At 38.8% G+C, this 27,830-nt stretch overlaps 1 protein-coding gene and 1 pseudogene across 1 annotated transcript in view; one reads left to right on the plus strand and one right to left on the minus strand.

Moving 5' to 3' along the window:
- Positions 1-1,551: 1,551 nt before the first annotated feature.
- Positions 1,552-6,885, minus strand: LOC148823793 (deoxyribonuclease-2-alpha-like; annotated as a pseudogene).
- Positions 6,886-21,255: 14,370 nt separating this feature from the next.
- LOC148823794 (deoxyribonuclease-2-alpha-like) overlaps positions 21,256-27,830 on the plus strand; it is a 101,169-nt gene continuing 94,594 nt past the window's right edge. The window contains exon 1 of the mRNA XM_088928090.1: positions 21,256-21,359. Within this exon, the coding sequence (XP_088784216.1) occupies positions 21,262-21,359 (98 nt within the window). The 5' untranslated portion in view covers positions 21,256-21,261. The remainder of the gene's footprint in view (positions 21,360-27,830) is intronic.

Genomic DNA, 27,830 nt, shown 5'->3' on the forward strand with positions numbered 1-27,830 from the left:
CTGACGCAGCTACCCACCTGCACTACTATAAACGAATATAGCATACAATGGCATCTAATTATAACAACTTATACTTGGGATTTTTTAAAGAATCTTTTGTTTTTAATCCATAGCATAATATTACATTATGAAAGACAGTTTTGTGCAGAAAAAAAAGCACCTTTACATTTTACTTTATTTATTTAAAAACTAAGAGCTTTTTTTTAAGTGGTAAGAATGGTAAATTGTGCCATGTGAAGTTCATTTTTCAGTTTCCACTGTCTACATTCCCGGGCACGGCTTATATGTGGGTTAATATTTACCTATCGGATTAGCAAAGGTTAAAATAACACAACTGAAACAGGATGAGGAAATGTGCACACACTCCTCTGACATACTCATGAGAGAGAGTCTTTCCCCACTTGACATGCTTTGAGCTTATAAAAGAGAGATCACCCACTGGAGAAGAACACGACTGTGAGTGACATCACTGTGAGGTCATAGGCATTGAGCAGGTCAGACAATCAAGACTGCAAGGGGAGACTCAATCCTACCCAACATTAGAGACATGCCTGCTTTTGCAAGTGCCAGCTTGATAATGGTTTAAGTTCCTCAGATATTTTTTAACTTCAGCTAGGCGTATGGCCTTTGACTTAAAAATCAGTAAATCATTAAGGAATGCTGGAAGGTTTAATAGACTTAAGATATTCTTACCAGATCGAAACACCAGCACGGCACTGTAACCTTATTCTTTATAAAAATGTGAACATAAACTCTCTCTTTTAAACTGTACAGGCCTATTACAAAGCCAGTCGAAGTGGACAGCTCCACAGAGTAAACAGTCATATAATCCAATGCTTCAAGTTGATCAATAATGTAGTAACTGTACTGTATATGAAGATGTGGTGATTGTTTTTATTTAACCTTATCCACCTGTTCTGAAAAGCATAGGTTGTCTTGTGTTTTGCAATACGTAGTCTGTGGTGTTATTGATTTAGCTAGTAAAAATATATATATTACTCATCCATTGTGTGGTTTCTGTGTAAAGTGTTGTCAGCATTACACTATTAATATATTACAATACTGCTGTGAAAACAAACTTATTGATTATGTTTAAAAGACACTGGAGATCACTTGCATTTGCAATATTTTGAGAAAAGTGTAGTGTTGAAAGCTAATACACACGTATATTCCCCCCCGATATATTCAGTACTTCATTCAAAAAATGTTTTTTTAGATGCATGACTTCCTCATGATACATATCCTTTCTAAATACATTTTACTTTTGCTATTAAGGTCAGTACTGAATAGTTTTGGAACATGTAAAGGTTTATTCCATGCTGAAAAGAGAAGAAAAGAAACAATATTTCAGCTGTAGAGTCTTCTTCAGGTGTCAGTTCCCGTTTCTTTTCTTCTCTTTTGCAGCCTACGCGTGTTGACGCACTACCTACTTGAGCTACTGCAGAGTTTTCTTACATATTACTTACCACCATTTGCTTTGACTTGGAAAAACTATGCAGTATCGTTTGAAAAGCAGCCCTTTCTTGTTCGTCTATTTCTGCCAGCCACGTGTTACTGGCAGTCCTCAAATGTGTCAACTACTGTGAGGAAGGCCTTCCACACTCCAGGCCTGCTTGTGCACACAGCCCCGCCTCCTCTTCTCGTTTGACTGATCTCTCGGTTCGTGTCCGCGATGCAGGTCCAGTGCGGACCCCCGCCCTTCGTCACACACCACTTGGAGTGGTCCACCATGATGCCGAAAGGCCTGGCCTCTGGCAGCTGCATCGTCGTCACGTTGTACACCTTGTGCGCCACGGAGCAATTCGACGGCAGAGGCCGATGAAGCTTCCCCCAACTTTTGGCAAAGAAGTCGTCTCCTAAATAGTTAACCAGCAAACCCGAGTAGAGATCTGAAACGGAACAGAGTCACAGGTTCCATGTTAGAATCTGTCCCAGGCACACTTTCTACCCAAGAACAAGTGAATGTGTATTTCTCCCCCCCCTCTCTGAATGCTGTACTGTACTGGCTGCTACCCAGAACGTTCTTTTTTAAATCAACACCACCAATATACAGTAGTTCAAGTGTGAAGTGTGACATATTGCTTTTGAAGGGCGGTGTTTGAAACTTACTGGATTGTTCCTTTTCTACATAACCTTTATTTTAAATGTATTTAAATAAAATATGACAACCGTTTCCAATAACCTTTAAAGTAACAGCAGAATGAGATCCTTGGATCAATTAATCAATTTCTTTTCAAAACTAGTTGAGTTTAATGGAACAAACTGCACGTGTTATTTAAGTCCTGGTTCCTTTCAAGAAACAGCAGGATGAGATCCTTGAATGAACTACTAAGAAATTAGCTAAATGGGCCAAATGTAACCTCTCGTGTTCTTAGGTATTAAATGGTATCTAAAGAAGCTACACAATTTATATTTTTATCCTTTCTTATGTTTAAATCAACATACCAAGAAAAAAACATTTGTTTTAGATTGTTGTATGAATAAAAGATTGAAATATTCTATTAATCAATTTCCTCAAGAATTGGGCTTTACAGAATGTTAATAAAGCACCTACAAACTACCTCAGACACAAATCCTAAACCTAAATTACTACTGAATATAAATGAATGCTTTACTAACATCCCATAAAATCTCTGTTGAAAGAAAGCGATGCTATGAAACCTTAAATCTAAAGTGTAACCGCAGAAACATGTAGGAAAGTTCAGTTTCCAGGTGGCAGATTGAGAAAGTTTCACCAAAACGAAGTCTGCTTTTTTATATAAATACATCTTCAATTGGGAAAGGCTTTGACTAAAAATAAACTGGATATTGTTCCAACAAAATCTTTGTGAGAAAGTGGGTCTTGCTGGCTAGAAACGGCCAACATACAATAGAGTTAGACTTTGTAAAAATTAAATAAATTCAGATTCTGAGAGGCTCAATAAGTGCTTGTTCAGAGTAAATCAGACATTGTTGTCCGAGTTTCAGCAGTGATACATAATTCACAGAATACCAACACCAACAGGGCTGGGCACTTTGGGATATCCAAGCGATCTCAGACGCGTCCGATAACTGCAACCTCTATGACCAGCTGGGCACCAGTGCTCTTGTAGTGTTGTCAGTGAAAGAAACATCATTGGTACAACTTATGCCAACTCCGACACTTAGCATCACTGTGGGGCTGTTATAGCACATATTTTGAAGGAATAAGTACATTTCGTCATCTCTTCCAAGCTGGTACTGGTCTGGAACTGTGATAATTCATTTGTGATTTTAAAATGTAGAGGCATGCAAAAAATTAACTATTGATTCCAAATATCTAAAATGAGAAAAATAGCTGATGTGACATTTTCACTTCTCCAGGAACAAACTGCAATAATGAAGCACAGAGATTGTTTATGGATCATGGCAACTGTGTTGTTCACTACTGTTTCTGTATTTTGAATTGGAGAATAGTTTCTAAAGAAGCGATCAGTTGGGAAAAAAACGTGATCCATAGACTTAACTGATTTTTTTTGCAGACTCTAGCTCTGCCTTGGCTTTCTTTTTCTGAACACTGACAGGTTTTGTGCCTTCGCAATGTTGTTTCCCCCCATCTCACACATTGTTTGAGCAGCTTTTGAAAAGAAATGCGAATGAAGGGGGATGTCTGAAGTAAGTTGTAGAACAGAAAAATACGTTTTGTTTAATCTTAAAACCAATATCTGGCATTGGTATGGGTGGTAGTGCCATTTGCATAAGGGAAATTTCAGATCAACTTGCATTTATCAGAAACTTCATGAAAAGGAATTGAGATTCGAGAGGGAAGAAGTGGTGCTCACCGTCGTTAAATCTAGAGTATTTTGCAAAGCTGGTGAAAGTTTCCCCTGCTAAAGATGTCAGGGGCAGCTGCATAAACCAAGGCTCTTTCCTGGGATAGCATGTTCTCTGAGCCACACACTGAAGGTCTCTGTGGAAGGTTTGGGGGATGTGATAGTCAAAAGAGTATACATGGATATACTGGAGTTGCACAGCTGTAGAGACAAGAATGAAAAATAACCAAGAGTAAGCATGGCATTTTCATACATCCAGGTCAAATGCCCCCTTTCTTTTTCCATTAGTTTGGAGAGTTTCCTTTATTTATTTTCATTTGTTAAACTATCCTCCAAGTTCTGAAATGTTGACATACATTTTCAGCAGCCACCATACACATCATTTAGATTTAATTAGAAAGTCTAAGGCTATTTCGGTATTTATTTTCATCTGTATACACAATGAGGTGTAAGTCTATTAGTGTCCACCTATTCTCAGGGTTATATTAAGCGTGCATATGAAATTGAACCACCAACAGATAATAACAGAATAGACTGGTTTTTGCCCCACAGGTAAATTTAAAATAGGAAAAGAACAGGTGCACCAAACCAGAACAAAAACTGCCAATACTTGAATCTTAAAATCTGGAAAAATTGTACCAAAGGCTTTCAGAAAGTGATAGACAGCTGCGATGTCAATGCCATGTACATACTAAAGCTGTATGTTCATGTGAACGCCTACCTATGTCCTTGAAGGTGCTGTATGTGTAAGTCCCGCAGAAGAAGGTCTGTGAATTTGCCCACTGGAGGGCCAGAATGATGTAGAATGATTTTTCACATCTGGAAGCTCTGGGGTGCTGTGAACCAGCCACACTCCTGTCTGTCTGTCTAACATCACAATCCCTGAAAAAGGTCACACAAGATACATTCAAATCTCAAAATTTGATCGTTTTTGATCCGTCTGTTTTTTCAGTTTCAATCTTTTTAAAGGACAAGTCTGCTCTTTTTGAACAGAGTCCATTATCAAGCCTGCTTCCAGCTGACGAATTCAATTAATCAATTCAGTTCAAGAATCAAACAAGAACTGTATAATTGATCAAACTAAACAAAAAAACTTCTATTTTGGGCTAATTTCAATTCTCTTAATCTGACTTTTGGCTTTTTTGTCCAACCGAATTTAACTGAACATACTTCATGGCCAAAAGTCAGATTAAGAGAATTGAAAACCATAGTCCAAAATAGGACTATTCTTAATCCTATTAATTATTTTCAGTTCTCTTGAACTGACAATTGGCCATGAAGTATGTAGATTTATTTCTTAATCTCAACAATTTAATTTACTGTATTCATTTAGAAATGGGCTACTGTAAATTCAATTCAATAGAAACCTAGAGCCCAAAACAAGCATCTTTAGTTTTGTTTTACCCAGCAGATGAATCTTTTATTATAAACATCAGTATTATATTGACTTACAGAAGTGTTTTTAAACTCAGTGATTTTCACCAGGAGAAAAAGCTCTGATGGCAACAGATTTGTTCTTAGCTTATGTGATGCCTCAGTAAAAGAAATGTAAATGGGGAAAAAAATAATGAACAAAAACAAGATGGAAATATATACTTTAAAGCTTTATGATTCAAGTTTTAAAACCAGAAAACACAGAAAGCTGGTGTTGGTATTCTTCAGAAACAGTACAGTATATACTTCGGACGTGCCATCATGTCTTGACCATATTGAGTAAATCATAAAATAAATGTTTTCTACTGAATCAATGATTTGGACAAAATCTGCAGAATCACACATGTAAATGTTCTACCCTGAAATAGTGTAAATTTTAAAATATTTTATTTTAGATATATATAAAATGAACAATTCACATCCTGCATATGTAGCAAACATTGCACTTGGCTTTAATCATAGCAATAAGCAAGCAAACCCAGCAAGTATTACGGATACAATTATATTGTTTGTTGTGCTGTCTATGATGTTTTTTTCCCCCCCATTTTCTGTGTCCTTCTGTCTTGTACATTATAAAATGTTACTTACCTTTGCTGTGTCCAAAAGATGAAGGAGCAGGTTTAAATGACTTGGGAGGTTGATCGTTGTATAGAAGATACCCAAAGTCCACAGTCTTTTAGGAAGGAATATAAAAAATATCAATACAAAGTTTGTATTTGTATTGCACAAAAGGCTTTTGAATTATAAGAGAAACCTGTGAAAATAAACAGATCGAAAAGACAATGTATATCCTGACCTCACTTTCTGGGAGATGACACAGATTATAAATAAAGGTTTCTTACCTTTTTATGAATGTAGGACAAAAAAGGCTGCAAAGTCTGCCCCACTGCACTCTTGGAGTCATTCACCAATTTCTTCCCATATACCCAGCCATTGGTATGGTCATCCATGTAGAGGTATCGCAGACCTCTTCCTTCATCGTGGTCTGGCAGCTTATACAGAATAAACCTGTATGATTCCAAAAACACATAAAAGAGTATTACATACTGTATACTGCTCTAGAACTGTGACACTGTACAATGTGTCCTGGGTGTTGGACAGACAGTGTTAACTGTTGTGATCACTAGAAAATAAAAAGGGCACTTAAACAATACTAGTGTCTGTTGCCAGTCTGTGGGTGCACTGGTGCTTCTGGGAGATGAACAGAACCTGTGGCAAGAGAAGAAGGGTCAAGCAGCCTTGATCATTTCTAGGTGATGTAGTGGCCTACAAAGCGAAAATAGCTCTTGTTTTTAGGGGTCGCCCATGTTTGACATGAGCATTGTGGAAAAACTGGAATAATCTTATGCGATTAGAGCTCATTTTCTGCATTTTAAACCAGCAGAGCTCTGTAGAACTGAACTGCAGCAGTTGACAAAGAGTCAACAGTTGACTAAAAGAAGCGAGGCAAGGCAAGCATCTCACAAACATTACTCAACTCAAGAATACATTCTGGTGAATCGTTTCAAAACGAACTATTGAAAGGAAAAAAACACTTTAAAATCCAATAGTAATTTCTTTATGACAAAAAAAAATCATAGACACTGTACCCTGGATTTACAGATGCAGCCATTCAAAGTGCGCGGCACAGGCACATACCGGGGGTAATTGGCTACGTCATCGCGCATCGTGACGCGAGATGACGCAAAATACCGCGGTACGTGATTGGTTGACCGACAGGGGCACTCGTGGTGCATTGGTCGGTCGTAGAAAGATTTAAATGTCTTTACTGTGCCCGTTTAAGTATTGAATATTTATATGGAATTTTACCCCTGAAGGGAAATCTTAGTAGCTGAGCATAAAAAGAATAGGAGCATACTGTAACGCGTGTGAAGGCCATAAACGATATTAATTTTGGAACATAAACATACAGTATATGGCTGGTCTCTGTACTTTAAAGAAAAAATACACACCAGTATTCCATTTCTCCCTAAACATTTTAAGCATCGAAGTCCTTAACTAACGTGATACCGCAGTTAACAAGCATACTTTTAGAATTTGCTTAAAAGGGAATATAATATGGAATCGCGTATCTAAAGAAATTAATAACGATATAATTATATTCATGTACCGCAACACAAAAATGTGTAAGAACGCTGTACGATGTCTGTTGATAATGTTTCTGTAGGGCTTTTTCAACACTCCTTATGTGGCCTTGCCAGTGGCGCTGTGGGTTAGGTTCCCGACTCACACATCAAACGTTGGGTGTTTGAATCCAGCTGGAGCCATGACTCTTTTTTTAACAAACATTTCTTTGAAAAAATAAAATAGGGTTAGTGTTAGGGTTACTGTCAAACTAAATCAACAATTGATTTAAGGACGATCTGTCAAAGTGCAATGAAATACAATATTGTTGTTGTTGTTATTGTTGTTTTTATCCTGTAAAGCGTTTTGAGAAGCCACCTTTAAAGGCGCTATATAAAAGCGCTGATTCTTATGGAATGTGTTTTCTTTCTTCTTTTTTTCAGCATGGAATAAACCTATTACTTGATTCTTATGGATGCCCGGTTCCGCCGGGGATTCAAAAAAAACCCCATGGAATCGCGTACAGTATCTAAGGAAATAGCAGTATAACCTTATTCATGCACAAACAGTGGCATGTTACATTATTAATTTGGGTGTCTCCTCTTGCCAGAAAGCTATAAATTGCATTTTGAGTGCGGTTTTTGACTTTTTTTAAATTACAACCCATAAATAAAGCTGATACTGTTTAGACTTTTAATTATTTAAAACTGTATTACAGCAGCACAATGCACAATGCAACGTAAATCGCTATCTTTGTCTTCTGCGTAATAATGTTCACCTCTCTGTCCAGCAAATTAACAATAGTAATAATAATGAACTTTATTGTATATAGCGCCTTTAAAGGTGGCTCCTCAAAGCGCTTTACAGGATAAAAACAATAACAACAATACTGTTGGCTGGGCAAACGATTTTTTTTTTAAAAAGAAATACAAAATGAGATATAATGATGTGTTCCGGCTTAGACATTAACGAAGAGCATAATGAAGGTCATAAAGGTCATAAACGATATTAATTTTGGAACATCAACATATTATGTAAACTGTATGTTGCTGTTATTGGTATTTTAAAGAAAAAATACTGTAAAATCCTGGGTTCGGTACAATGTTTCAGGCATTCATGTGAAGGACAACAGAGCTTTTACTGGCCGATTATCAAACTTTATTGATAAATCAAAAACAAAAACTATCCGACCAAACCAGAAAAAGAAAAAAAGAATAACGGACACAGCGCGAGCCTGCATTCTCTCCTCAGCCGTCCACACCACACTTTTCCCTGGGTCAGAGATTAAATAAGACTTCACTCGCACCAAACAAATTACCACACACTTAACACTGAACATGTTAACCCAAATATGTCTCACAATACTTTTATGGTACATTACTTTGCTAAAATGTATTTAAAAATAAAAACGATTACAAACGCCAGCAGAGAGAGAGACACACACAGTTCTTCATTGTCAAAAAGTAATTGTGTTTTACTTTGTCAGCACCCAGACAAACGCAAACGCGTTATTAATGAAATGCTTTTATTCATTCTTAATCGAACTCACAAGTTGTCATCTGCTGTTGAAGCTCTGTGACACTAGACTCACACATGGCTAGACTTGACTATTTAACCATGATATTATGTTTATGTTTATTAATCTTCCTTGTTATGCACTGAGAATGATAAGCACCCCAAACACGAGGGCGGCGTAGCGGTCGGCTCTGGCTTTCCCATCTATACTGATGCACTGCAAGTACAACCCCCCCTCCTTCTCTTGAGTGATGGGCAACAGTTGGATATCTGGGAGAATTGTTCGTTCCACTGGCGTCTGTGAATTCCGCTGTGTAAACGGTGCTCCCTGAGGGGAGACAGACGGCGGGGACAGCGTCAGCCAGGTCCTGGGCGGTGGTGAGCAGAGAAGCCGGGATGGAGTGTCCTGAGGCGGTGTGTGCTCTGGGGGGGGCAGAGCTTCCGCCAGGCATTGCAACCTGCGCAGTGGGGGGAGCCACTCACCGGGAGACAGCTGCTCAAGCGTTTGACTGCCGGTACACACTGTCTTCGGCTTCTGCATCTTCAGGAGTGTCTCTAACCTCCCAATCCTCCCCTGTAATGCGTCGTACTGCTCCCGCTGCTGCCGAAAAGTCTCCATACAGGTGCTGCCTCTACAGGCTGGCACCCTTGAAAGCTGCACGTATGCGACTTCAATTAACACCAGTATTAAATGTATTACACTGTATTAATCAAGCCTTGTTTCCTTGATAATAGTTTATCTGTTCTTGCATATTGACATAGAACTTGAACCTTACTGCATGTACAGTGGTGTGAAAAAGTGTTTGCCCCCTTCCTGATTTCTTATTTTTTTGCATGATTGTCACACTGAAATGTTTCAGATCATCAAACAAATTGAAATATTAGACAAAGATAACACAAGTAAATACAAAATGCAGTTTTTAAATGAAGGTTTTTATTATTAAAGAAAAAAAAATCCAAACCTACATGGCCCTGTGTGAAAAAGTGATTGCCCCCTAAACCTAATAACTGGTTGGGCCACCCTTAGCAGCAACAACTGCAATCAAGCGTTTGCGATAACTGGCAATGAGTCTTTTACAGCGCTGTGGAGGAATTTTGGCCCACTCATCTTTGCAGAATTGTTGTAATTCAGCCACATTGGAGGGTTTTCAAGCCTTAACCGCTTTTTTAAGGTCATGCCACAACATCTCAATCGGATTCAGGTCAGGACTTTGACTAGGCCACTCCAAAGTCTTCATTTTGTTTTTCTTAAGCCATTCAGAGGTGGACTTGCTGGTGTGTTTTGGATCATTGTCCTGCTGCAGAACCCAAGTGCGCTTGGTTCGAACAGATGTCACGAACAGATGGCCGGACATTCTCCTTCAGGATTTTTTGGTAGACAGCAGAATTCATGGTTTCATTTACCACAGCAAGTCTTCCAGGTCCTGAAGCAGCAAAACAGCCCCAGACCATCACACTACCACCACCATATTTTACTGTTGGTATGATGTTCCTTTTCTGAAATGCTGTGTTACTTTTACGCCAGATGTATTGGGACACACACCTTCCAAAAAGTTCAACTTTTGTCTCGTCAGTCCACAGAGTATTTTCCCAAAAGTCTTGGGGATCATCAAGATGTTTTCTGGCAAAACTGAGACGAGCCTTTATGCTCTTTTTTCTCAGCAGTGGTTTTCATCTTGGAACTCTGCCATGCAGGCCGTTTTTGCCCAGTCTCTTTCTTATGGTGGAGTCATGAACACTGACCTTAACTGAGGCAAGTGAAGCCTGCAGTTCTTTGGATGTTGTTGTGGGGTTTTTTGTGACCTCTTGGATGAGTCATCGCTGCGCTCTTGGGGTAATTTTGGTCGGCTGGCCACTCCTGGGAAGGTTCACCACTGTTCCATGTTTTCGCCATTTCTGGATAATGGCTCTCACTGTGGTTCGCTGGAGTCCCAAAACTTTAGAAATGGCTTTATAACCTTTTCCAGACTGATAAATCTCAATTACTCTGTTTCTCATTTGTTCCTGAATTTGTTTGGATCGCAGCATGATGTCTAGCTTTTGAGGATCTTTTGGTCTACTTCACCTTGTCAGGCAGGTCCTATTTAAGTAATTTCTTGATTGAGAACAGGTGTGGCAGTAATCAGGCCTGGGTGTGGCTAGAGAAATTGAACTCAGCTTTCCAAAGATGTGATAAACCACAGTTGATTTATGTTTTAACAGGGGGGCCATCACTTTTTCACACAGGTCCATGTAGGTTTGGATTTTTTTTTCCCTTAATAATAAAAACCTTCATTTAAAAACTGCATTTTGTGTTTACTTGTGTTATCTTTGTCTAATATTTCAATTTGTTTGATGATCTGAAACATTTCAGTGTGACAAACATGCAAAAAAAAAAGAAATCAGGAAGGGGGCAAACACTTTGTCACACCACTGTACATGTACTGGTACAATGGAATCCTTACTTACAGAAAGTTATGATAGTTATGATCGGGTGTGAATGAGGAATGTTGAATGGTATTGAATAGTTTGACTTTTGTGAAGGCAAATCCATGAGAATATTTTGTGCTCTAATCCTGCATTTAACATGATAAATCAAGTTAAAATAAGTTCCCAGATGCTTCCCTAGTTAATCTACTGTTCTTATCATAGTTTACTACAGTAAGCAACACTAGATCATAACCTTGTCGTGTGGTTTGGTAAGCCTTCAAACTAATTTTCTTGAAACACATAATTACAATACACTGTATAATAGCAGAATAACAATAACATCTTTTAACTGGATTTGATTGCTTTCAGAGTTCTTTTATAAGGATTGTGCCTTTGTTTCTAAGGTTAACACTGTCCTTTCATTACAGAAGTATCATGAGGTCCAAGCAAATAAACACACATGCACATATAAGTGACAAGTAATAGGTTTATTCCATGACGAAAAGAGAAGAGAGAAAACACAACGTTTCAGCTGTGAAGCCTTCTTCAGGTGTGCAGGTGTGCCTTCTTCTTTAGCACACCTGAAGAAGGCTTCACAGCCGAAACGTGTTTCTCTCTTCTCTTTTCAGCATGGAATAAACCTATTACTTGCTCCTTTGAAGACTACACATGCTGACGCAGCTATCCACCTGAACTACTTGCACATATACAGTAAGTGTTTGCAAGTCTGTATCTATATATTCCTGGTAATATGCTTCTATTTATGTAGTAAGAAAGCAATCAGAAGAACTTTTTATAAAGTATTCTTGGTAAAACTCATCAAATCATCTCACTTTTAAATAACTTAAAAAAGTTGCCTGATCACTTTCTTCTTGCTACTCTTTTGATAAAGAGGTATTGTTGTTTTTTTTAGGATAATGAAATCATTGTGAGAAAGATGTTTTAAAGAATTCTACAGGATATTTTAGCAAGTTAGCGAGATAACACTAGTAAGGACCCTGATAATTAGATACTAGTTATTTTTGTTTAGAAGTGTATCTTAGCATTTCAGAGAACAGCACAGCATGGCATAGAAAGTGATGCATTTGTATCACTATATTACGAATATTCTTTCAAATCATAATCAATTTTTCTATATTAAACTATAAGAAAAATTCTATAATAAAATCAGTATAAAATTAACACGGATTTATTGTTCATTAGATTTAATGTCTGCTAAAGACTTATAATTATTAATTATAAAAGACCATGTTATGGCAATTAGAATTTCGAAAGTAGTGGAGTATAAGTGGCTCAGCACTGGGAATACACGTTCTTTGATGGGCTGGAAAAGTCCTGTACATCACTGTGTAGGGTCAATAGGTGTATGACTGTGTAAGAGAGGTTGGACAAACCTGGGGTCAAAGGTCATGGGCGTGAGCAGAAATGTACAGATAAAATGGCCAATTCTAATTTGGGTGGGTATAAAATTATTATTATTATAATTATTATTATTACTACTACTACTACTACTACTACTTACCAGGCAGCACAGTAGTACAGTGGTTAGCATTGCTACCTTACAGCACTGGGGCCCTGGGCTTGATTTTGGACTCAGGATGCCATCTGTGAAGAAACTGTCTTTTCTCCCAGGGTTTCCTCTGGGTGCTCCGGTTTCCTCCCCCAGTCCAAAAATATACTGGTTGGCTCATTGGCTTCTGAGAAAAGATTAGCTCTAGTGTGCGCTTCAGTGTCTGTATCTGCCCTGCGATTAAGTGGCTTCTTGTCCAGGGTGTCACCTTCCTTGTGCCCATTGCTTCCAGGGATACAAACATCAGTATCATCTTTATCATTGCCACTACTAAATTAAACACAATGTACCTCACAACTGGCAGCCCACTAAAGCTCAGCAGCTGTGAGCCTGGTCAGTATCTGGATGGGAGACCTCCTGGGAAAGCTAAGGTTGCTGCTGGAAGAGGTGTAAGTGGGGCCAGCAGGGGGTGCTCACTCTGCAGTCTATGTGAGTCCTAATGCCCCAGTATAGTGACGGGGACACTATACTTTAAAAAGGCACTGTCCTTCGGATGAGACATAAAACCGAGGTCCTGACTCTCTGTGGTCATTGAAAATCCCAGGGCGTTTCTCGAAAAGAGTATAGGTGTTACCCCAGCATCCTGGCCAAATTTCCCATTGGCCCTTACCAGTCATGGCCTCCTAAGAATCCCCATCTTTGAATTGGCTTCATTACTCCACTCTCCTCCCCACTAAATAGCTGGTGTGGGGTGAGTGTTCTGTGTACACTTTGGCTTCACATTGGTGCTGGTGGTGGACGAGAGTCCCCAATACCTGGAAAGAGCTTTGAGTGGAGTGTCCAGAAAAGCACTATAAAAGTGTAAGGAATTATTATTATTATTGACCTTTTCAAAGTACTGTGTTAACAGTAATAACTTGCAATCCATCATCTACTGACTCTTCATAAATCGATAACTGCTGTTCATTGTAAGTATGAATGAATAGAATGTGATCTGTTATCTCGGTGTGTTGTAATATCTCTTTGTGTGTCCACACAGGAGTCCTACACTTTGACCAGACTCAGGGTTTCTGGCTCAGTCACAGTGTCCCCCACTTCCCTCCATTCCCAGAAAGGGGGTACAGCTGGCCGTCCTCGGGGAAACTGAACGGCCGGACCGCGCTCTGTATCACTTACAAGTCTACACAATTCCCTCAGATAGGTGCGCAACATAGGGAAGCTAGCATTATGCTAATAGCAAAATACCATTTTATTTTTATTTGTATTGCTCAGTTCAAATTGAAAGAGACGACAATGCGAGGCCATTTACCAGATTCAATATTTGTTGGGCCGGATTTTTGTTTTTGTTTTTTAACCGTGAGCCGAGCCATAGAATGGAATGTGTGGGGTAAATTGAATGTGTAGTCCTTGCTTCATAGGACTGCAGACTTGTGCTGTAGCCCAGCACTACAATGGAATTATTGAGTGTGGCGGGTCTTCAGATATAGCAGGCAGTGTTAAGAAGCTGGGGAAATCCAAATTAACTGCTTCTGCATCAGAAAACTTAATGTCTCTCTTCTCAATTTCCCCTTCTAGCTTCTTTGTCTCCTTATTCCACAGAAGATGGTTTGTAGTGTTACCTTCCTCAGTTTTGTATTTATTGATTTTAATCATACAAAAATGAACAGTTTATTTTTCCTCACAGTTCAGTGACATGAAGGTATGAAAAAATAAAACCGAAGCCCTCCAGCACCTCTGTGGGCTGTGGGTGTTCCGGCCCGGGTATAATGGTTACTGTTGTAACAACATAAGGTGTTTGCATTGCAAGTGAGAGGATGCGATTTAGCCAACAATAAAGTTGTTTTCCTTTCTTTTTCCTCAGCCGAGCAGCTGTTGTATTATAACCCCCGCGTGTACAACTGCTCCTTGCCTGAAGTCTTTCGCCACGAACTGCCCAGAATGAGCTGCATTTGCGAGGGCTCTGTAAAGCCCTGGGTGCAGGGAAGGAGGATGGGGAAACTGCTGTCAGCTCGGGGAGAAACCTTCCTCAGCCTTGCCAAGTCTCGCTTCTTTGTGGATGGTGAGAGTGGTTTTCTTTTAAAACCACGCAGACTGTACAAAAAGATCTGTGATGAAACACCAACTACAATCTGACATATCAGCTGTCCTTATCAAAGGTTCTGTACCAGGATATGCATTTGGAATCTTTTTCCTGGAATTGAGCATTTGTTTGGTCACGTAGGTTTCCCATTGATTCTGGAGCTGGTTAAAGTTCAGAAACCTTCCTGGACAGCACTGATTTTCATTCTGCACTGAGGAGAAGAGTCGGATAAAAACAGTCGACTCCGACTCTCGAAACGTCCAGAAATACATTCACATTTAAAGATGTTGAAATACTCCATGATAGTTATGCTTACGTTCCAGTGATTTGCAATTCACCAGTGTGGACAAGTGGCCCCTTTGAACTTACTCAGATTTAATGTGTTGTCTTAGCGATGTATTACAGTCTTCTGTCCTTGCAGTCGTCTGTTGCCAGGCCACTGCCAAATGCATATTCATTTTTAGCACGTATTCTCTTCTTTATGGAAGTGTGGAGGCAACCCAAGTAAATGCACTTTTAAGTCCTAAAAACAAGCTAGCTAAATTCCCTTTGAATTCCTGTGCTCTCACATTAAAAGTGTGGCTTGGCTGTCTTGAGAAGCATGACAGAGACTTCCATCACCTTTCACAGGCCACAAAATTGCCCAGATTTTGCTCCTATTAAAAACATAGCTCAGTCCTGCACACCTTACTGTCATCACAACCTCTGCTGCAATTGTTATTGTAAAGATTGCAAATCCTGTAAAGCAATGCGACTGCAAGATGCTACAGATATTTCAGAACCAGTGAGATACTGTACATGCAACTTCCTGGTCATAGTTTTTACTCTTTACAGCATGATGACGGGCTTTGCTTATATTTTGGCCAGTGGTTGCATGTACAGGTTTGCAAAAGGCCGCACATTGTTAAGAGCCAAACATGAAAATGACAAAAGAAGAACGAGACAAATTACATTTCTTCATCCCAGACAAACATTAAAAATAAAATGCAGACAGCGAAAAGGGAAAACAATTTGGTCTTGACTTTATTCAAAGCTATCCATTACATGGTACAATGAGTTTATATAATGGTATATTAGCCACCAATATAATACATAAACTGAAACAAACTTTTCAGATTTGGCAAAAAACAATCTTAGTTTGATCATTTTTAACTAAGCTTAGTTAAATATCAATTTCAGATTAGATGCAATAATAATATCAGAATGGAAAAATATTTAAACCATACAGTATATGTGTCTGTTTTCATAATCTTGCAATAACATAAAACATCATATTCCATAGTATATCACCAGAAATAAACTGCAAAGTGTGTAATATTGCTAGAAGCAGAATACATCCCAAGAAAACAAGACCTAGGTCCAAAATAATCATTTAACAGAGTTCGCATAGTTTTGAGATGAAAAATCCACTCCACCTACAGTGAATCATCCATCAGTCTTCTAACCACTTTATCCACTATAAAGTCACTGGGGAGCCAGAGCCTATCCCAGCAAGCAAAGGGGAAAAGGCAGGATATACACTGGACAGGATGCCAGGACATCACAGTGCACACAGAGACAAAAACACACAGCACTTACCCAAGAGTCCATTTTCCCAAAAGCCAATTAACCCAACTAGTCTGTTGTTTTTGGACTGTGGGACCAAAAACTGGAGCACCCAGAGGAAACCCCTGCAAACACGGGGAGAACATACAAACTGCACATTGTAGTTCACATCTGTAGGGCAGAAACACATGTTGCGCTTCTAAAACTGTCTTGCTACAAGGGCTTTCCAATCACTACCAGTAGCTCTTTTATGTTGTTCTGTTGTGATTGTTATTAAAACATAAAAAGTTCTGAAAGAACTCAATTGGAAAACAAAGCACTGAAAACCGTTTAGTAAGGGGAAATGTTTCATTATACAATGTGAAAATGGCAGTAAAATTAAATTCCAGACCGGTAAGAGCTTTTTTTTTTACTTTTCACAGAGTGTTTCCTTTCTCTTTAAACCAAGAAAGAGCCCTGTCTGGAGAGCCATTGTAGATGCTGTTAAATGCCTTATATTTCTACTTTGTTGACATACTTGAGGGTTGTCTTTTACAGACATCTACACTGGCTGGGCTGCTCAAGTTTTAAAGACTACTCTGTTGACGGAAACCTGGCAAACGAAAAGAGCATGAACTGCCTTCGAACTGCTCCCTTCCTGAACAGGTTTGAAATATCAAAAGAATTAAACTGCCGGGACCTGTGGAGTTCTGCTCTCACTTTGATCATGCCAAGTGGTGTGTATCCCAGGAGGATGGAGACCAGTGGATCTGCATTGGAGATCTAAACAGAGAGGACTGCCAGCAGTGGAAAAGTGGAGGACTTATTTGCTCACAAAACCCTGTTATCTACCACGCTTTCAGGGGGGCTGTGTCCTGGTTTGTTAGGTGCAGAGACATGTTTAAGCTGTAAGAGGGGGAATGTTTGACCCTGTTGTTGCAATTCAGTTACGCTGACTCTTTCTGTATCTATCTGTTGCAGATGCAGAGCAGTGTTAATTGCGCTCAGGTTTAGCAAATGCCGCTTGATATTTTGAAGCTAATGTTTGCTGAAAAGCAAGAAAAAAAGTTGCTCAAATGCAAATGTGCTTCTTTCCAGAACAACTAAAATGTATAGGTTTAAACATGGGTTGATGGCTAACACAAAAGAAGAAACACCCAACGACTGCAATTATCAATCCATTCATCTATTATCAGAAAGTAGCTTTTTTTCCTGTGAAGTGTAGTGGCAAAGCTCTTCATTTAAAATAAGAGGACACTGGTTGTAAATGTCAATCAGAATTACGTTGCGCAAATGTTTTTTCTTTATAGGTTTGGTTGGGTTCCCACCAGCAGTTCTGTGAAATCTTTCCTCATTTTGTGCTTTTGTCTTCTGTTGTGCGAATCCCATCTATAGCCAATAAATGATGGTGCTCGCAGCTCTGAATATATTAAGATTAGTGGAATTCCTGGTCTACCAGCACTCTTTTGTTGTGTGCATCTAATCTATAATCAATAAGTTAAGATAACATCATATTATTTGCTGAGGTACGCAGATATTCCTGACTTCCATTGTTGGTGGAGCTGGGTCATATTTGCCTGGGAAAAAATGTGCACAACATGATTTCTTCTAAAAAAACGTTTCTACTAGCATCTTGTGCTGTGTTCCTCAAATGTCTTATTTTTCTGTTGGCACTGTTTTTCTTCCCGTTTTCTTCTACCACCTTACAGTGCGCTCACAAATTATTGTCACCCTTAATGAAGAACAAAAAAACCCATATAAAATAAACAGCACAGATACTGGGTAAACTAGTGAAAAACACTGATTTTATTTTCTCTCAAACATTTCTTAGTTGATTTTTAAATGGTGTGTTTAGGATCATTGTCATGTTGGGAGGTCCACCAGAGACCAAATCATGCTGTAGCTTTCTGGCATAGGCAGCCAGATTTTTGCCCAGAATATCCTGATATTTAGTAGAGATCATGATACCTTTGTCCTTAACAAGGGCCCCAGTGGCATCACAACCACCCCACAACATCAATGTTCCACCCCCATATTTCACAGTGAATATACGTTTTTTCGTGTGAGTATGCATCCCTCTCCAACGCCAAACGTACTGGTGGTGTGAGTGGCCACACACTTCAATTTTGGTCTCACCTGACCATAGCACCGGGTTCTAGTCAAAGTCCCAATGGCATTTAGCAAACTCGAGACACTTCAGTTTGTTTCTTGTTATCAATTCCTTCTGGCAACCCTTCCAAACAGCTTTTTGGCATGGATGTACCATCTAATTATTGATTTGGAGACTCAAGGACTCCAAGATGCAACCAGACTCTGCAGTTCTCCAGCTGTGACCCTTGGATTCTTTACCATTTGTGAAGATCAATACTAATTTGTCTCTTAATTTGTCACTTCTTTGCCTTTCCCCATGGTGGTGGATGGCCAAAGTTTTTATTATGAGTGTTTACCTCTTTTTATACCCTGGTGAAACAGCAAGTCCAGAAAATGTTCCTTTTGACTGAGTTATATTTAAAAAACCATAAATTCATTTCAGATTTTATTTTGTTCAGTTTTCTTAAAGAAAAGTGGGGGATCTAATAATTTTGACATTAACGTTTCTGGAAAAAACATGTATTACTCATTTTCAACATTTGTTTTGAAATAATTCCCATTGTCTGGGCATAAGATAGACTCATTATCTGTGCTGTGTATTTTATACAGTTTGTTTTGTTCAACTTTATCAAGGGTGCCAATAATTCTTGAGCCCACTATACCTGCTTAGATAAATAGAATCACTATTACACACAAAGAAAAACACTAACTTCTGTTCTTGGAAGTATAGTGTTCAGTCCAATTTTAATGCATCACTGATATTTGAAGAAAGTGAAAACCGCTTTGCACTGTTTGGAGATGATTGCTAAGATCATCCAGGTGGATGCTGCACATTGGTGGTGGCGGAGGGGAGTCCCCATTACCTGTAAAGTGCAATATAAGTGTAAGCAATTAATTACTGAGCTTAATTTTGTGGGTCTGTATAAACAAAATTGCAAGTAGGATCAGATTTCAAATATTGGTCTGACAAAGTGTAAACCCAGAAAAAACTCCCCTTATGCAAAACTGGGTGAAGGGACTTATACCTTGATCACAGCTGCTTCCTCAATGTGCGGTTTTAAACTTCCAATTTTGATAAAGTTCTAGCCCAGGAATGTTAAAAGGTTACAAGCGAGAGAAAGATATTCTGCCCATCTTTTCTGTTTGGTTGATAGTAACTATTGATAAAAGATTCTTTGTAGCAACGAGTCCACATTCTCAGTTCTTTTCAGGATTTTGAATACTCAAGTCTCCACATCTTCAATCCTCCAGCCAAAAGTGATAAAGTTGTTTTAACCTCTCAGTTTACAACACAATACTGTACCTTTCAATGTGGGAGTTATTCTGGTTTCTCTTCCTTAGACTGTTTCCAATGTCAATTATTGTAATGCTCTTTTAATATAAGGACTCCTACATTTTATCTTTAGCTTTCCAATATGCCCATTTCTAATATACAATGAAGTCATTGTTCTCTGTATTAAAAAACAATATGAATACAAGCTAATAAAGGAAGACTGAAATAGCGGTTTGAGACAAGCCAGCCTCTTCAGACCTCATTAGGCCCCAGCATATGGACAAGCCACAACAGAAAGGAAATACTGCAGAAAAAAGTTAAGTCACAAGCTGCCCCACCACCACCAACAACAACAAAATCCTCCCATAGAACTATTTATAAACTGTACCAAACCTAGGCTAATTGACACCATGTGAGAATGTGCCTCTCACCCTTAACTAATTTGCTAATTCACCCCCACGTGGGTCTATGTACACATGATTGAGGCCTGAACCCCCTCAGCTGAAACTAGTGCATCAACACTGCTGACCCACCACACTGTTGTATTTGAGAGCTTCCTTAAATAGAGGTGAAATGTGCTCTCACTGTCCTATTCAAATTCTTTGGTTCCTGAAATGAATAGTAGCACAGATGTAAAGAAAGAACAACTGGATACAGCAATCGCTCAGCAGGTCTTTTTAAGCCTATGTGAGTTGCACTGATCGGGCAAAATCACTGTCCATGCTCATATGTCCTTGTATGTCGGGAGTTAGGACACAGAATTTTTATTTTTATTGAATTAAAACCCTGTTGTGGTGAAAGAACATCAAGACTGTTATAAAATGAACACTCATTGATATGTTATTGCGTTTCACAAATGTAACAATAGCACTTTGTGATGATATTATTTTAAACTGCTTTAATGATGTCAAAATAATCAAAGTACCTAACTGAGAAATTCTGCTCTAGGTCATAGTCTGATTTACAGTGTCCTTTCACGTATCTAATACTGGATATACCGGTAGTTCTGGACTTAAAAATTAGAAAATGACTATGGGATGGCTTTATTGGAAATCTCTCAAGAATTCACATACACTTTTACCTTTGTTTGTTGGGAATGAAAGCATAATAGAAAATGCTGAATGTCCATTTAATGACTGATCGCATAGCACTACATCCATATTGCACTACAATAAATTACACATTAATCCAAGAAAGAACTGCACTGTAACTTATAGACCATAAATAGACTTAAATAGACCATAAATGCTGTGAATGAAGTGAAGTGTGAACTGAAATGTCTTTCTTCACCAAATATTACTTTGTCTTGTGTGCCAGCCTTAAGCATGAGATACAATACAAGCTGGAAAGGTTTGACTCAACATGAATACATTTGTTACTACATGCAAATTTGTCTTGAAAGTTAAGCTTCTAGGTTTGAAAAAATGATGGGCACTTTATAATGAAGGAAAACAGTTTGGTACTGATTTATTATTGCATTTTTCTGTAAAATTCGATGGTTTGATTGTAGGCAATTGAGAAGGACAAACCAGATTTCTTGAGCCCTTGTTTCCATTAGGATGCCGTTTGGATGCTGCTGATCTGGCCGCTGATGATATTTGTACACAGTGGGCTCACTGCTGGTGCAGCCGTGTCCTGCAGGAACGAGCAGGGGGAGTCTGTGGACTGGTGAGTGGTTTTTCTGCCTTTACTAATTCCCCAGTATACATGCAACAGCAAAGAGGTGTAAATTGTAATAAACAGTAGATGGACACATTCTTTCATTGCGTGTATTAAACATTACAATTTAGAATAAATAAAAGCTGAAAAAAGAGAATCAGCTTAAAGCATGTGTGTCCAGCTATAGTTCTGGATGCCCTGATCCAGCAGATCTCGGGTTGCTTTGGCCGTGTCCCAATATGCAAGGGCTTAGGGTGTTTCATTTCTAAATTTGTCACAAGGGTGCTCACCAGCACCGCCAATGCAGACTTCTCTGAAGTCCGCATTGGAGTGGACTCCGCTGAAGGGAATTACCCCCAATTGCTCGCGGAATGGTGACGTTCCACATTCTAACATATCAAGGCGGAGAGAAGTTGCCATGGAGAATACAATATTCACGTATTAGCAAAATGGAACTTTTTTTAAGTTTTAGAACTCATAATATTGTAACGCATACGGCCACCATTGGTTGTGAGAGCCGGCTTACCAGCGCGGGGACGTCACCGCCCTTCCCTGTGAATAGCAGGGACCGCAGCCGCCGGGCTGATGGGAGATTTCCCTTTAGTTCAGCTGGCTGGGTCCCTGTTGAGTGACGCCGGAGGCCCGGGTTCGAGTCCCCGATGGTGGGGGTTCGACCTGAGGCGGCAGAGGAGAGGGCGCATACCCACGTGAACTCCGGAGCGCTACAATTTTTTTGAAAAAACAAACTTCATTAGGCTACTTTAGATTCAAACTGTATGTATTCTACGTACAAAGTTTTGACATAAAGCTTTTATTTCGTCACCCCCATTTCGACTGATGTATATTTATTCATTTACCTGCTTTGTATTTTGTACACAGAGTATTTATTTCGTATTTAATAGTACAAGCTTTGAGGTATAGCCAAGTTTACCTTATTTAGTTGAATGAAAGCGTTATGTTCCTCGTACTGTCATTTTTGTACTGGGACAGACGATATGAAATGTATTTAATGGTACACAGCTTGGAATAAGCAGCGATATTGCCAGTGATTCCTTAGTTTACTTCGCCTGTTATGAATCGAGGTTAAGTTTTCAACATGAATGAACACAGTGTCACTACATTTGTACAGGAATTGACGAGATAAAATTCAATTTAATCAAACTGCAAGCGGACAACGAAAAAATTAACAGCCGACTTGGATTTCGACCCTCCTGAGCCGTGTGACAAAACAGTGACATCACGCGAGGGTGCTTTTTACCTTTTTGTACTAGTGCGCCCTTTAATACTGGCGCACTTGAAGTCCACACTTGCGCTACATCACAGAAGTGCGGACTTGTAGAAATGGCTTAGGGCGCAGGTCGAGAACTGGGACATGGCTTTTATCTCTGAAGCACCCAGAGATTTGGGGAAGGACATTAAACCGTTGTGGCTAAGCAAATAATTAGATTATTGGGAGGTAAGAGCCGAGTTGGAATTGAAGATTCATTTAACTGGTGAATAATTAAATACTGGAGTCACACCTGAAGAAGGCTCCACGTTGTGTTCTCTTTCTTCTTTTTTTCAGCATGGAATAAACCTATTACTTGTTCCTTTGCAGCCTACTCATGCTGACGCAGCTACCCACCTGAACTATCAATGTAACATTACTTTTTCACAACAATTTTATTATCAGAGAACAGATTATTTGATCAGAAATAGTTCCAGTTTCCTGTTTGATTGTTGTACTGTCTTTTGATTGTTTGAATCTTAATTTATGCATTTGTACACTTACGTTTTAAGTTGCTTTAAAAATAATGAGGTAGTGAACACCCCACCTACCTTGACAGGTAACAAACTCTTTGTTTTGTTTTTCTCACATAAAAATGTAGGAGAAAAATGTTTGACACTTCCAATTTTTGTTTAACCTGTTATTAACATTGACACATTTAGCCAATTTCCTCCTCCTTAAACATTTGTTATATCTCTGCAGCAGAACATAGCAGGAGCCTGGTTCAGGTCTTAAATTGAAGGTAACCCCCTTGGCTTTGAGTGTGAACAGTCAAATTTCTTATATTTCTTAATGTGTCCACTCAGCAGACAAACATATGAAAAAAACCCCCAAAAAACAGCAGGCGAAAATGTTTTTTTGGTCTTCAGAGGTCAGATTTTTCAACTATATGCATGTCAAGGGCCTGGGAATGATTTGAAAACCTTGTTCTAGGTGACTACTAGCTTGGATACAAATCTGGGAAAAATTGATCAATTAGAAAAAATTCTACATCATGTTTTGTGAAGACTGAACCTGGAATGAAATTTCACGCCTATAATAAAAAATCATAAAAATATTGAAAATAAGAATAATAACCATTGCAATTGCTATAAAAACCATTAGACACTGCTAGAGAGCCTTTATCTGCTGTTATGCAATGGAAAAAAACCTCAGAGTTGCCTTCTGCTGTGAAAAAAAGGAGCACTGATAAGAAACTGATTGATTACCCCTTCTGAGTCAATGATTGACAGCTAAAAGGCAGGCGGAATGCAGCTGGAGGCTTCTAGAGGAAGCCTTACCCCCTAAGGGCTCTGAATGGCTGAAAATACAATGAATGACAGTGGTTTTTACCAATCAGATCGCCTTAGTTCTAGCGGTCGTTCTTCAAACATTTACTATGAAGTCAATAACCTTCAAGAGTTAAACTGGAGATAAACTAGTCTGGGTTATTTTGGATATATATCATGCTTCAGAATAAGGTAAAAACATGGAATATATATACTGTATATATACGCTGGTTTTTGCTTTTGCGGTTTTGTTGGTAAAAATGTATGATATTGACATGCTGTGCTAGCCGGGTGTTTTTATTGGGATTCTGCTAGTTCATTAATTTATTGGTTTATTGCATAACAGTGTCATATCTGTGGAAACAAACTTTATGGTTTTGTTGTGATGATATTGGAGAATATGTGCATGTGAGAAAATTTGTGGAGCAGTTAAAAAAAATGTTGTTTATCTTGCGTTTATCTTAAAAATAAAAAGTGTCATCTGGGGGGACAAGCGTGGTCACCAGTGACCACGATCCGGGCAAACAGGTTTTTTCAATTTTTTTATTGATATCACATTACGTTATAAATTATAGAGCTTAACTTTCTGTATGCATCATATGAAAAAAAATGACAGAAAACCTCTACAACATGTTCATTGACATAACGATGTACTATTCAGTACTGGAATTTATTTTTTTGTTTAGATATTTTTTCTATTTATAGAACACTGCATTAATAATTATTGAACTTAATTTTCTATGTGTGCTTCATATGAAAGAAACTGACCGAAATAACATCATATGTTCACTGACATATTGATGTACTGTACACATGTATGCATAGCCCGTGGGGTGTGATTAATGGGCATTTCGACTTATGTAAATTTCTAGTTACGTAAGGGTTTCTGGAACGGAACTATTATGTAACTCGAGGTTTGTCTGTACATTTTTGTCTCTATCCTTAAGCTCTAGAATGTTACTGTGAAATTAAGACATTTGGGTCTTCAATTCATAGACTGAAACAGACACCTGTTGCAAAAAAACTGACCTAGGACCTCAAGCACTTAACTACCACTATGTGCTCAAGTTGCCTTTTCTCACAAAAACTCTGAAATGGACAATGCGACTCAATTCTAATTGCATCTTGTATCTAATGAGCTCTTTGAACCTCTTCAGTTGGAGTTTGGATCCACAGTACAGAAACTACCATTGTTAAGTCAGTTAATGATTTTCCAGTGGCTTCTGGATCACTTAATGTGCTTTTTATTCAACTAAAATGCTGCTGGTGTCAATCACAGTCCCACACTGGATCACATGGAAACTTATCTTGGGATATCTGGCACATCCCTTCCTTGGTTTAGCTCTTATTTATCAATACCACAACCAGAAACAAATTCATCAATCCTAGTTAAAAGTGCACTAACCCGAGGTATTACATAGAGATTTGTACTGGAAACTTAACTATTTAATATTTATACACTGGCTCTTGGGCAAAGTTTTTACCATTATGGGCTTGGGTTTCACTGCTATCCTGCTGACAGATTAATTTGAAAATCAAATTGGATTACTACTATTCTGGTTTCTGTACTTTACAGGTGTCTGTCTGAAATTAAGATATAGATACAAAAGAAACATTTCTGAAAGCAAACCGTGACAAGACTGATATTAGCTCAACGGCTGAAAAATTAATGCTATAATATTGATATGTGCCATTATTTTTTTGTGTATTATGTGTACTACTGTAAGGAGCTTTGAGGGTTATTTAAAAACACTCATAAATTAACATTATACTATTATTATTGTCCTTCAATGCATAGTCATGAGAATTGTGAAGAGAGAAAATCTTGCAATACTACACTCACCACTCTGGGCAAGATGTCAAATTTGCCAAGCATGAACTGCAACTAATAGCACCAATGATCGTGAGAGACGCTGACACATCGAGGCCACTCTGCGTGGCCTCTATGAACTGGGCTGTTAAATCTACACAAGAGCTAATGCTGAATTCAAACAATTCTAATTCCTTAATGCCATATCCTCTTCATTAAAATCCAGGCACTACTGTTTTGTAAATCCTTTAGTCACCTCAAAATTGATACCCAAAATATAAACAAATAATTGTTCCACATAGACATGGAATACTTGTTTATTCTGAAATATAACTGTTCTATCTACATACTCTTCACACTTTAAACTATAAATCCCACCATTTTCTAACTGCTTTTTCCAATACAGGGTTGCAGGGAGCTGCAGCTTATCCTGGCATGCAGTGAGCGCAAGGTGGTACAGTATACACGCTGGAGGGGACAGCAGTCTATCACAGGACACACACAGATAGACACACACAACCTCACACCAAGGCCAACTGTCCCAGAAACCAATTAAACTACCAGCGTGTCTTTGGACTGTGGGGGGAAACCCACGCAAACATGGGGAGAACATACAAACTCCACGCAGACAGCACCCCAGGTCTGGAATTGAACCCAGGGCCCCAGTGCTACATGGCAGAAGCGCTATCCACTCCACAGCCATGCTGGCCCTTTATATAGATTTTAATTTTCTTTTGATTGTGTTCCAGAGTACTTATTCTCAGTAGTCATAAAGGTAAGACACTGCATACTGAAAAATTATTTTATTTTCTTAAATGTAGCACAAAAGGGACAACAGTGAACACTAAATCCCTGATCCACCCCTCTTCATATTATACTCACTGGATATATATGGCATACAGTATATATGGGGAAACAGCCAAGTCCTGTCAGCTGCAAATGGGCAGGGATGTTTTTGGTAACATTTGGTAGAAAACAGACCTCTTGCTCTTTGAGTAAGCAAAACATGCTGCTATCTGGAACCCGATTCTGTGATTTTTTTTAAGGAGCATATTTGTGATTTTTAAAGTGGGCCTTAGTTTCTGATCATCAATATTCACGTTTGTTTTAGGTAAGATGATTGTCACTATCGTTGTTGCTGTGTTGAGAGAGGTTAATGTTACAAATTACTGCCAGAATTACTTCAGTATACAAACTACCAAGAACAGAAAAACGCAAGAGAGGTTACAGACACAAGTGGGCTGCTCAAGTGACCGTATTCATTAGGTTGCTAGTAGCTAGTAGTTTACTGATGAATCATGTGAAACTGTCTCTTGTACTGTAGGAATCCCAGGAACAGGTTTATCTCTAGAACAAATCTGATAGCTTGTCCCAGAGACAGTTCACCCTCTCAATGCATGACGTCATCCTGGCGCCCAAAAGCTGACACCAAACAAATAGCAGGTTTAAGCAATATTGAGTCAGAAGTTCCTACAGTACCTTCTGGCCTCCTTCTGGGTCCAGAGAATGCACACACGCTACATACTCCTGCATGGCCTGTTCTTTGCTCATGTCCCCGAGCTGCTTCCAGGCCTGCCTGCAACATCACAGCACAATGTGTAACCCATCAGCAGCCTTACAGAGCCCAGCTGGTAGAAACCACACTCTTAACAGCTTTTCAGTAGGACAAATGTTTTGTTTTCTATTTTTAATACAGTTCGGCAAGGAGACTGTCAATGCTAGAACTCATCTTCTCGGGTACGTAATCTAGTCACAGTCTATCCCATAAATTGACTGACAGATGTTACTTGTCTAGGATGTTACTTAGCCTTTAACAACTGAAATCCTACTTACAGTCCCTGGTCTGTTGGGTTTCTTACAATCACTGTAAAAGTTCGCACATTTACCTTTCTTTTTTTCTGGACAACACTGAAACCTATATTTAGTGTGGGTTTTGTGGACTCGCACGGATTTGTCTCTTGCCTCGTGTAACTTAAAATGAGTTTGTGCACAATACTTTAGCTATCACTTACTAAAAGGAATACATATTCAACAACTGAAAAGGTATCAATGAGAAGAAGCAAACTTTAAGAATATGATTAGCTAGTCATCATGTGAACAGAGGATAACAATGGCTGTTTCAAACAGCAAATACA

Source organism: Atractosteus spatula, chromosome 11 (genome assembly GCF_055471065.1).
Source record: "Atractosteus spatula isolate fAtrSpa1 chromosome 11, fAtrSpa1.hap1, whole genome shotgun sequence".
Lineage (NCBI taxonomy): Eukaryota > Metazoa > Chordata > Actinopteri > Semionotiformes > Lepisosteidae > Atractosteus > Atractosteus spatula.